The sequence below is a fragment of the Urtica dioica genome, chromosome 5 (assembly GCF_054948205.1).
Source record: "Urtica dioica subsp. dioica isolate 48M chromosome 5, U.dioica_male_clone48M_v1_H2, whole genome shotgun sequence".
Taxonomy (NCBI): Eukaryota; Viridiplantae; Streptophyta; class Magnoliopsida; order Rosales; family Urticaceae; genus Urtica; species Urtica dioica.
In genome coordinates, this window is record NC_142760.1 from 5,257,465 (window position 1) to 5,270,726 (window position 13,262).

The 13,262-nt window shown below is 33.6% G+C and overlaps 1 protein-coding gene and 1 non-coding gene across 2 annotated transcripts; both read left to right on the forward strand.

Annotated features, from left to right (window-relative positions):
- The first annotated feature begins 1,127 nt into the window (after positions 1 to 1,127).
- Positions 1,128 to 1,199, forward strand: TRNAP-AGG (transfer RNA proline (anticodon AGG)). The gene has a single exon. It is a non-coding gene; the product is annotated as a tRNA-Pro (tRNA).
- A 7,019-nt stretch (positions 1,200 to 8,218) lies between these two features.
- On the forward strand, positions 8,219 to 10,184 carry MYB36 (myb domain protein 36). The gene is made up of 3 exons (XM_089615279.1): positions 8,219 to 8,633; positions 8,764 to 8,893; positions 9,185 to 10,184. The coding sequence occupies exons 1-3, from the start codon at positions 8,498 to 8,500 to the stop codon at positions 9,963 to 9,965; spliced, it is 1,047 nt and encodes a 348-aa protein (XP_089471405.1). The 5' UTR covers positions 8,219 to 8,497; the 3' UTR covers positions 9,966 to 10,184.
- The last annotated feature ends 3,078 nt before the right edge of the window (positions 10,185 to 13,262 follow it).

The window sequence follows — 13,262 nt, forward strand, 5'->3', positions numbered from 1 at the left end:
GGGTAAGCAAAGTCAAACCCCGTTGATATCCTGACATTTGTCAATGCAATTTACATAGCTATACGTCGAATATTAATTAGGTTCCAATGTCTCAAATACGAATGCAAAATTGCGTATATTCTCATGCAAGCAATGGTCTAGAACGAGTACAAAATCAGTACGACAGATTAGTAGTTAAACTAGAGTTGAAACATCACCCGAAAACCCTAATTTAAATAACCTCCCTTAAACCACACTATAATATATATTATACAACTTAGAAAAACAAAGTCAATCTACAATCCATATTGAGAATCATTAATAATGTATTTAAATTTTTTAAAAAAATCATTATTAGTATTTCAAATTTGACCACTCATTGCCTTAGCCAATATCTAATAAAACGTCATGGAATATTCAATTAAATGTTAAAAAAAAACCATAACTGATCACAGATTTTTCATTTCTCTCTGGTTTCTAAAAAAATATGCATTTTTTTTTTACATATAATATCAAATTTTATCAAAAGCTGGGTAAGAAATATGAAATTCTAGCAATAAATTGTTGAAAATCTAAATTTTTAATGACATTTTGATGATTTTTCTATATACTATGAGCATTCTATCGAGCGGTGAGGTTAAGAAAGTTCAAGATTTTTTTTATAATATCAACGTTATAGGTTTCCGCTTGTCGCTGAATTTTAGCAAACTAGAATTGTCAGTATTCATCCTAATGTAGGTTCGGGTTATATGGAAGATGGAAAAACACGATAGTAAGAAAACCATCTACGGTTTAATTTTTATTTCGCCAAAAAAACTCCACGAAAAAAGGACAAAAGAATTTTATAGTTTTTGTGCCAAAAAATTAAAAACTTCTGTTTTGAAGGCCTAAACGACAAAATTGGACGAAAAGGGCCAAAGGTAAGGGATCGTTTCTACTCAGCACCTGATAAGGCAATATCTGACACTGCACAACAAACCTCCATATATTTTAGACCTTTCGTAATGCATCACAACGACAACCAACCTTTTCAACTACAAACATGCAAAATGCAATGACAATTGCGATTTTTATCGTACTGTTTGGTCCGGGCCAAACTTGTCTAGTTACAATTGAAAGAGTCCTAGTTCTATAGGAAATGTTAATTCGGGGATTTAGTCCAGTGGTAGGATGCTCGCTTAGGGAGCGAAAGGTCCCGAGTTCAATTCTCGGAATCCCCATGGGTATTTTTTCATTCAAAAGGGTAATGGATAAGGTAAAAAAAAAAAAAAATTGAAACAATGGTGATAACTAATACATGTTGCAAGGTGAGAAGATAAGAGGCAAGTCAATTTCTTGGATGCTAGTATAGCTCTATGGTTTTGTTACCAAAAGGCAACAAGAACCAGCGAAGCTTTGACAAAATTGATAGAGACTACTCAAAGAAGAGATACCCCAATTTTAGCTCAGCAACTGTGTCGTTTTGTCCTTAGCACACAAAACAAATATGTCGTTTTGTTGTTTTTAACGCAGTAGTTTACATAAAGTGCATGGAGAGAACTATGATAGTAACGGCTTCACTACCTCTCTTTAATAAATACGTGTATTGGTTTCAAAAGTCAATTAAATTATAATTTGCCTTTACCTGTCTCTTCAATCGAACGTGCGAAAAAAATATTTCATATGTTGTATACATATATATAAATGTATCAATGTCAATTACCCTATTGACGATTCATAAAATATATCTGTCTATATATAGCTGTAAATTCTCAGTAGCTAGCTATAAATATCATTATTATAATAAACTCATCCTCATGCATGATTAATTAAATTATATGTTTTGAGTGTAAATTTTCCTAGCTGATATGACACGGCACAATAAAATCCTCTTACCAATGTGCTTTTTTGGAATTTTGTGTTGACGAAAGAGAACCGATTACAATATATCTCACAGTAAATTCATTCAAATAAAGAGACGTTGCATTATTTGATTCGCTAGTGTCTAATGTCAATACACGGCTGCTATTGGGTGTTGCTCCGCAAATTACTTTCTTTATGTTTTTTTAACAGCTTCACTAATTTGATGTGCGAAAGGCCAAATGGAGCAAGATAATTGAACCGTAAGGGTAACTTTGCGCGACCAATTATCGTGTGTAATCACGTCGCAAAATAGAAAATAAAAGAAGGAATTAATAACACGGGTTTTTGTCTAAGATCTGGTCATCATGAGATCCATGAATTACTTGGCATGGGAATTGCTCTTTTAACTTTGCTGTTATTTTTTTGTTTGTTTTTATTCGTCATTATTTTTACATTTTAGTTACGATAAAAAAATGTTCTCATAGTTGATTAACGGAGTCTTAACTGTAACGCTAAACCATAGTGTCATATATATTAACAAAAATGAAGATCTTAAATCCGATTTTTGGCATTAATTAAGGAGAATAAAATTTAGCGTGAGAAAGTATCCAATATCCAATCCTTATCTCTTTCTCTCATCACCTTCGACGCCGCTAGCTAGAGATATGAGAAAGAAAGGGAGAAGGATGAGATGGATTAAATTAATGAAACCAAATAAGAGGCATGATTCAACCTCATCCAAGGCAATGAAAAATAAAAATCATCTTCTCATTTCTTGTTCCAAATTCATGGATGAAATATCAAGATTTTTAGTTTGAATTTCTCGATTGAATGGTGATCTAAGTGGTAGAGAAGTTGATCTATGCGTATATTTGTTTGATGATTCTTTCTAGCATTACATAAGAGAGAGAGAGGTTATCAATCCCGTAGAGCGAATTGATTGACATAGGAGTGACTCAAACTCCTTGCCCCTAACGCTCAATTTACCAAGCGCATGGCTTCTAGGGTTACTAAATTCCTCAGGAATTAACGCTTGCCTCTTTTACTATCTATTTTACGCACTTCTTAGACTTTTGAGATTTATTATTATTATTATTATTTATTTACATATTTCACTAGGGCGGTGATCTCCGGGACCGTGTATTTCCTTCTCGTGAAATACTCATCTTTGCACCACCAAATAGGGGTGTGCATGTTTTGGTCTAGTCTAAAACAGACGTTAAAACCAAAATTGAGACAAGACCAAACCGTTTAACAAAAGAAACTAAATTAGAGATAAGCATTTAAGATCATTCGGTCTGGGTTCGATCGGTTTATTTGATTTTTTTTTACATATTTAATATGAGATTATCTCAAATATATTAAATAATTAAAGTAAATAATTAAATATCATTCGACTACAAAATACCTCTTTAGCGTCAATCATAAAAGCGACGTAATATATTTTGAGCGTCGCTCAACGTAATATATTTTGAGCGTCGCTTTTTGAGCGACGCTTATGCTAGTGACGCCTAAAGGTTTGGGTGTCGCTTATGGCTGAGCAATACTCCACGTAAGTGCCACGTTGCATTTGGCGTCACGTCGTCTCATTGTTTCTTCCCGCTGAAATTTAATCCTAGCGTCGCTTTTATTTTAAGCGACGCTCAGTTTTTGCCATGTGCCTCATCCTATAGCCGCCACCTCATCCCGAGTTTGTCAGATGTACTTTGGGCGTCACTCAGAAATTGATGTGACGCAAAAATAGCGACTTATATTGCATGTTCTGTAGTAGTGTTCAAATAAGAGAAACATAACATTTTTAGTCAATTAATTATCTTGACATCTCTCAGCAAAATAACCACCATGTCATATTCTTCTCTCCACACGTTAGCACTATAAAAATATATCTTGAAAAGCCATGGTAACTAGCTTAACCTTAGAAAAACTATTTCTCGATGACACATATATGTCGACTAAGTGAAGATTTAAGTATGACTTAAATTGCCCGCAATCAATAAGTTTTGTGAGAATGTCTGAAAATTGCCAATTAATAGGTCACATACTTCAACAAGCTCTCAGATAAAATTGCCAATTAATTTTGTTAATCGTTTAAAGGCGCACCTCACAATTTACTTTGGTTTCAATTCGCGCCAAGCTAAATTAAGTTATTAACATTACTAGTGTCTATGGAATTTGTATTTCTCGTATACTATACCACTTGTGTGACACGTACACGTGTGTGCATGAAGCTTTTGCAACATAACTCTTCCCACCGATGATTTAATATGCACTCATCAAATTTGTGCGGAGAAGTTCCAGATGTATTCTAATGTTGATTTCATTTATATTTCGGTGAAGAACGTTGGTTTGTTTTCCAATTTGATAGCACTATACACAATTCTACGATCGCCGTTTAATTTTAGATTACCACATGTAAGACCTCATGTGATAGCTTTCTACAAGTTCAAATATTTCTATTAGTTTTTCCATAAGCTTATCTCACACTACTACAAATGTTGGATTATATAACCCACTTTCTACAACGCTTATTGAGCATACAAGTTTTTCAGTTGTTCAACCACATGCTAGAAGATAACAATTGTTATAACATCTATTACCTTGCATTATGCATTGGTTGTCCTTGTCAAAAACTTTGCACGAATCTTGGCTACACATCACATGATGGTCATGATCGCCTTAAGTGAGCTAATTGTCACAAGAAATTTCAACTTATCAATAGACCTCTGCATTAACTAATATTATATTTCTACATCTCATGTGGAGGTATAAATCTCGAGTACAGCGCTTAAACTGGTTAGCGATTAGCCTATGCCTGAGTCATTAGAACAGAAAATCACGTATGCATCTCGCTGTAGGATGATGCTGAAAAGTGAGAGCATTTTGTATGAGATACCATACATGACTTCGACAGGTTGCAATTAAATACATCATTTAAATAACTGTTATTATGAGACGTATTGCAATTATAAATGATGGGCGGTGGTGGAGTGAAACAAAGAGGAAGAAATAGGGATTAACTCGAGACCGGAGGTGGACGCGGAGTGGCCGGAGAGCAAAATAAAAGGGGGAGAGTGAGAGTTTTAATATTAAAAAAACTGAATGAATCGATGAAGAAGACGAAATGCGATTTTATAGTGTGACCTAACTTTCATAGGTGACTCTAGAAGTGACATGTCGCTTCTAATAGATAGGTCCATAAAAAAAATATCGCTTCATGGTAAACTCAAATAAGTAGCGAACAAAATGAATTGCTCAAAATTTTCACCAAATTTGAAAATGACATATAGCTTCTAAAAAGCGGAAAACTTTTAAAAGCGACAATTGTCACTTCTAATATCAAAATATACAATTTTAAAAGATCGCATCTTTGATATTTCAAATTTTAGCTTAGAAGCGACATGGCAAAATGTCGTTTTTTAGGAGCGCCGTTGCTTCTAAATTTTTTTTTTTTTTTGGTAGTAGTAGTGGTTTCTCGTGGCCAATCTGAAAAAGAAAATGTTTAATTAAATTATGTCTTAAATATATAAGTTAGATGTGATACAAAATGAGGTTGTTCTATTTGCGTTGAGTGTATTTTATATATTGATTCACCATCTATTCCTACTTTGTAAAAAAGAAAAATGATTGGGATTATCAGAAAGTCATGAAAGAAGGGAATAGGGCTAATAATAAAATATTTCATCATGTCTCTGGAATTGTGCGTAATTTTATATTTACATATATGATATATGTGTATACATAGCATTACAAAATGAAAGAAAAAAGGGAGCTTTCGAATAAACCTCGCCAGGTCATTGTTTTCCAGAAATTTTGATTTGGTAAAGGTATTGAGAGATTAATTGTCGTCTTTGACTTTTATTTTTATTTATATCTTTCAGACTGAGAAATAACCACTACGAGACCATTTTGAAGAAATATCTCACAAAGATCTTTCGCTGAAAATTTCGTGCTACTGTTTTTCGCTATATATGCTCATCATTAATCGCATCACTGGAATATGAATCCGACGAAATGATAACTCTTGGAATATATATATATATATATATATATATATATATATATATATATATATTTATATTCCAAAGTTGCTTATTATAACCGGCTCAGCCAAAATTATACTCGTTAATATTCAAGGTTTCCCATGCCAATATGGATGAGTTGTACAACATTTTAGTTACTGAACCAATAGGGAAGATTATAATGCCAACCAAAAGTCAATTTAGCTTTATTACATATTTATTCACATAATTTGCGTCTGTATAGCTGCTTTATTATCTTTAATAGTATTTTTTAGACACAAAGCCAGGTCAAATTCACACAGAAAGAAATAAGAAAAATAAACCTCTTTAATTCTAGGCAATTAATTAAGCCACCTATGGCACCTAAACTACAAATCATTGTACTTAGCAAGGGCTACATATCCATACTTATCTTCTTTTCAGGGCCACCTTTACATGGATTTATATATTATACACATTGTTGATTATGATTTTGGTCTTCTTGATGATGAAATGCATTTCCCTTTTTCCTCTATTTAATCCTATCTTCTTTCCGTTGCCTCAATTTCAAAGCAAGAGATTCTAGGGCTTAGAGAAAGACAAGCAGAAGCATGTTTTATTTGCCCAAAAATCTGAGTCCCTTCGAGGACTAAAATAGTATTATTTTCGGGAGTGAGTGCTTTTTGAAATTGGATAGTTTCCTCTTGGTTATTTCTAAGGGGTTGTGGTTCTTGGCCTCCCTTTTCTCTCTCTTGATTATGATTTTTCATTAATGAACTCTTAAAGTAGGAAAACCAAGGTCAATGAGTGATACTTATTCTAAAAGCTTTGTATAATATATACCTTTCTCTTTGGTATTTTATCCTTTATATACTAAATTATTGTAATCCCACTACTAATATTTTAATTATACAATCCTTGTAGTCAATTTAGGATATGTATCCTCTGATATACTATTAAAATAATTTGATCTGTAATTATTATAGTATTCGATACTCCTCAAAACCAACATTTCACATATAATCATCATTAATCACTACATAGAATCTAAACATATATAATCCATTACATAATCAGAATTTATATGCAGTCAACCCTAATATAATTTCATTTATTAAGTAAGCATTACTTAAGGTTTTGATACAAATCTAATTTTATAATCTGACTAATCACTTAAGCAATAATTAACTGCTTCCTCATGCATATAACATAACTTCCATAATTCATAAAAGGTCGAATGATAAAAAAAAAAATTAGTACAGATAAAAATTATAGATTAACTGGAAATTTTATGTTAATGAGCCTGTGGAAATTCTTTTTTAATTTTTAATTTTATTAGAGCAGGGATCTGGATGTTAACTATAACCAAATCTCATCTGAAATACAGTGTATCTAAGTCCTTAATTAGTATTTTTTTCAAGACTTACTTGTACTAATATTATTAAACTACGAGTTTTGTGTATATTATAAAAGAAGACAAGTAAGGACAATATATAAACATAAATATATATATATATATATACATACATATATTTATATATATACATACATATATATATATATATATATATATATATATATATATGTATTCACTCATCAGAATCAGGTTGTCTGCTCATTTCCATAAAAGAACAAAAACGAAGAAGAAGAAGAAATTTTTTATCTTACGAAGAAAACTTTATAGAAAATTTTGAGAAACCTGTTTCGTTTTCCTAGATGCCTAAATATTTCAAATCTTTAAATTATAGGTTTACTCCGCGGATTTGTTATTACGAGAAAGTTCAAACGTACACCAATACTTTACTGTAAACTTTTCTAATTATTTATTAATTAACTTGCAGTCAAATAACATTAGAAGAGTGACATGCTAGATAACGAAAATTCTATTGACATCTCAATCAATATTAATATAATATTAATGGAAGCTTCAGATATATAGCGAAGAAAAAATGTTCTCCAAACGCAAAAGGAAATGGAGAGCTAACTTGGTCATTAATTTCCCTGCAAGTAACATACATACATATATATATATATATATATATATATATATATATATATATATATATCTTTTTACAAATGTATAAAATATTGTTCTATGGGAAATAAAAACACAGCTGATGTGTCGTAATTAAGAGTGCCTCTAGGAAACGGAATACATTTCAGGGATAATAGTGACAAACCAAAAGTATAGATGCTTCTTTTGATCAATAAACTGTAGTAGTATGTCAAACGAATTAGCATATAAAGTAATAGCTTAATAAAAAGTGGAGCAATATAAAATTTAGTGAGAAGAAAATTCGTTGTTATACTTTGTCGAGTTGCAAGCATTGTATAATGTAGATGATTGAACTAATCCAAAAAGGAAGAGAGAGAGAGAGAGAGAGAGAGAGAGAGAGAGAGAGAGAGTTTTGACGACACAAACCCTAGGAGAAGAGAAATGGGTTGATGAGGTGTAAGACTACTTTGATTTTTGTCTTCATAATAAGCATCACATCATACCCACTATTCCTACCTATAAATCCCTGGTCATCTCTCCCCATTTTTTCCCAACAGCCACTTAGCTTTCAATCTATTGGGTCTCCCTTTTGCTCTCAACAAAATCAAGCCGAGAGAGAGAGAGAGGTGGAGAGAGAAAGAGAGAAACCGATCAAAATCATCGAGACAAACCCCACGAAGACATGGGCCGAGCTCCGTGCTGCGACAAGGCGAACGTGAAGAAAGGGCCATGGGCACCTGAAGAGGACACCAAGCTCAAGGCTTACATCGAAAAGTTTGGCACCGGAGGCAATTGGATCGCACTTCCCCAAAAAATTGGTGAGTACATGTGTGAAATCTTTACAAAACCCTAATTTTCTTGATCTACATATACATAACACATGGATCTTATACCTCCCTTATTGAATTGATCATCTTATCTGAGCTGATTCTATGAATAAATTTTTAGGTCTGAAGAGGTGTGGAAAGAGCTGTAGATTGAGGTGGCTCAATTACTTGAGGCCCAACATCAAGCATGGTGGTTTTTCTGAAGAGGAAGATAACATTATCTGTAGCCTCTACATTAGTATTGGAAGCAGGTACACCTGTCTCTCTCTCTCTCTCTCTCTCTCTCTCTCTCTCTCTCTCTCTCTCTCTCTCTCTCTCTCTCTCTCTCTCTCTCTCGTTCTCTCAATTTTCGGGAAAATTATAATTAACCTATTTTTAATTACAAGTAGCTAGTCTTTGTGAAACAAGTCTGATGCTGAGCAATATGTTGTCTCTAGTCCCTTGTCTTAGATTCTTTGCCTAGCAATTTATAGCAACATGTTCACTATATATTAATCCTGCTCACATGGTCATCAATTAATGTTTCCTTGTTCATATAACAGGTGGTCAATCATCGCGGCGCAGTTGCCCGGAAGAACGGACAACGACATAAAGAACTACTGGAACACTCGGCTGAAGAAGAAACTCCTCGGACGGCGCAAACAGTCCAACTTGGCGCGGCTATCGAGCCTGAACGGCCAGGACGGTCTCGTTGGTGGGCCCGGCTTGGAAGACACGGAGCCGTTGAGCAGCTCGGCTATGGAGAGGCTTCAGCTCCACATGCAGCTTCAGAGCCTCCAAAACCCTCTCTCATTCTACAACAACCCTGCACTATGGCCCAAGATTCACCCATTTCACCACAAGATGATCCAAAACTTTCAATCTCTCAACCCCAATAACACCCCTATGATGATGACCCAGAATAATGATCACCCAAAAGTTGATGCACAGTACTTCACTGATCATAATCACCACAACCACCAAACCCCTGGGGACACAAACCCTTGTTTGAACGAAGAAGCGTACGTGAAAAGCGGAGACAGTGTCGATCCCTCGTCGGCTTTCCAGGCCGAGCTCGAAGGTATTCTCAACGGGGAAGCCGTTGGTCTAAACGCGGCACAAGAAGGAATAATCAATCAAGATCAAATGATGGCCGATTTCGATTGCTTCAAGGAGATGAACAGCGCACCGAAGGACGGTTTGGTCTCGTGGTGGTCGAACGAGTTGATCAATGGCTCGAAATCTGTGTCGTCGAGCTCGTGGGATTCGGCTTCTGGCTCCGGGCTTGATGGCCAGTCCAATGTGATGTTTCATGATTATGATCAATTAGGTTACGGCCTCTGATCATACACAAAAAAAAAAATATTCAAAAACTAATATAGGGACTGGATTTGTGGTTTTATTGATATTTATAAATTCACTATATAAATGTTGATTTCTTATATCGCCATAAGATGAAGAATCATGAAAGAGATGAATATATATCATCATGTGATATATTATAGGAGGGGAGGGGTTTTGTAAATTGTGTTAATTAATAATAATGTGAATGTTCTTTCGGAATTTCTATGTTTATTTGTCTTTAAGCGGTCAAAACTATATATGTATATATATTTGGCTAATTTTTTGTATATATATATATATATATATATATATATATATATATATATATTATATATATATATATATATATGTATGTGTGTGTGTGTAGTGTATATATAGGTATATCACTCACAATCTGAAATTCCAATCCATTTTATTAATAGATATTGCTGAAAACGTACGGCTTCTAATTAAATGCTAATGAAACATCTCGAATTGATTATTACCCTGCTCAAGTTAGTACAGGGGAGAATATATTCCTTCGCATTTAGCAGATAGGTTATGTGTACACACAAACAAACAAATCAATAAATTCCCTGACACCAAATTGACAAAAACCCATACATATATGCTTATTACGGAAAATTATTTAGTTTAGCCTTGCTTTACTAGGGGTTTTGCACTTTTTTTTTGTATTGGGCTTTGTTATTTCGCATACATAGAGATCGAGAACATGACTCAAACACAGATGCCAACATCAGTATACGTTCCATTCAATTTCTAAAGATCATAATCAACAATAGAATAAATGAGTTAATACATGATATGATATTGTATAATCCATCCACATTAAATGTGATTATACATCCATATTTGATGTAAGAAGTATAAGTGATAAGTGAAGCGTTTAAACTGATCAATGACCAATCTATGCTGAGATAGCTAGATTTCAGATCACATATGCAGCTCGCTAGTGGATAGATTTTCATTGAGTGAGAGCATTCTGTATAATTGATATGTACATGATATGGACAAGTTGCGATTAAGCATCGTTTAAGTTACCGTTACGATTAGATGTATCGCAATCACAAATAATGGCCACAATGTAGATCAATACCTAAATTTTAGAGTGCTCTTGTAAGTCAGGTTTATATACTTGACTCTTTGATTTATTCGTTCACAGCTACAGAAGATATACTTATGTTTTAGGAGACCGGGCTATAATCAGTGATGGAAGGGAAAAATCAAAAGTGGAATCCAACTCTTAATAAAGAGAGTTAATGTCTGCGTACATTTGCAATATGAGAGACAAAATAATATTTCCCTAGAGAATCGGTGAAACTCAGGGCTCATAACCAAAGACGGAGCCAGCTAAGGCCAAGGGTGTGCTCCAGCCCCCCTCAAAAATTTTGTTATTACATTTTTTGCCCACTTCAAAAATATTTTACTTTTTTTACCCTAAAAATTTACACTTTTGACCCATTTTTTTAAAAAATTTTGTATTTTTACCATGAATTTTTTTTTATTAGCCCCCCTAATTTTTTTTTTATCAAATAAGCCCCTTATTGAGCTTTTCTGGCTCCGTCCCTACTCATAACTGACTCGAAGGTATAACAGTGTATTTGACCAATTCGTGTCACGAGCTGAACCTGAAAGGTAGACTATACGTACTGGTTATAGAGAAATTGCCCAATTTGCCACCAATTTTATAACATTTTCCCACTTTCCAGCAAAAGACTAATTTGGCGCAAAATGCCACCATCTATGCCAACAATGTTGACATCTATTTTTGCCATTCACTATTAGATGTCAACATTGTTGACATATCGGTGACATTCCAAATTAGTCTTTTGGAGGAAAGTGAGAAAATGTTATGAAATTGGTGACAAATGGGGCGATTTCACCTGGTTATATCAATGGACACTTTATTTAAAGGATGGAGTAAATATAATTTTGATAACTTCAAGAGATTCAGTCTTGTGATTTTAGTGAAATATCACCAAGGCTTTATGAAAAAAAAAGAAGAAGAGAGGTAACAGTGTCTACACTCTCGCTCGTGTTCATCATCCCCTAGTCGGCTTTGACAAGATGGACAGTGATACTCTTGTAGTAAATATGAGATTTGACTACGAGCTCACAACATAGTTTTGATTGTAGCAATTTAGCAACTTTGAGAAATATTACATGGATTTAAATGGGCTTTTGGAGAACATTTAAATCAGTCCACGAGACTCAATGAAGTTTGTGGTAGACATGTACACTTAGTATATAGGCCTTGAATTTGTTTGATAAAAGTCCAATAGGATTGAGACTTTTCTCAAATAGGAAATAAATATTATATATTAAATGTGATCCAATTTGATGAGTATTTAATATGAAAATTATTTATGAGAGTATCATGAAGATATTCTCTATTATTCTATTTATTAAATAGTATATCTTATTTTGAGAAACAAATAATATACTAATTATATCATTCAATGAGAATATGTATGAAATATTATATATTGTTCAACTACCTGAATGATATATTCTAATATGAGAAGAAAATAAATATTAGATTTTATTTGAATATTTTATTTCTTAGAATATATTGGAGATATTTGGTTTGTTTATTCATAAAATAAATATCTCATATTAAATAGAATAAGATCAAACCAAATAAAAAAAAGTGACTATTTTGGTCTAACCTATACATAGCAAGTTGGAAAGCTATAAATAGGGATCAAGGGTAAAGGAAAAAAAACTCCTAAGAGAGCACTTTTCCATTCTTTGAAAACGTGCAACCCTCCCTCTGTGTGTGGTCAACGTTTCTCTCTCCAAGTTTGATAGGATTCGTCTGTTTCACTTCCCGAAAGAGGGAAAATTATTATGATACCTTGGCGGAGTAATTGTGAGACAATAGAGTTGGCATACACTTTGGTCCTCGTGCATTAGTACAACGGCTCGGAAGAATTGGTGTCGATCCACAACGAACACACGAGGATCTCAAAGATTTGAAGAGTGTCAGCCTGCGTGAAAATTCAAATAGCGGGAGTGAATGTGAGTTATTCTAATCTCTAATATTTATATGTTTTTATTAGTTTTTTTTATAGTAGCTCCTTGATTATTAAAGTTAAAATGGAAACTAGATCTACTTTCGTGTTTTCGTAGAATCTAAATTGTTTAAGATTCTGCAATAGTGAATCACGATAACTTCCGACATTTCAAGGATAGATAGGTCTTCCAAAAACGATTTCATTTGACAAACCCTAGTCTACTGGGTGCGAATTTGAAAACTTAAGATATGATGGAGGTGGTTGTCGTCGATGAAATCGA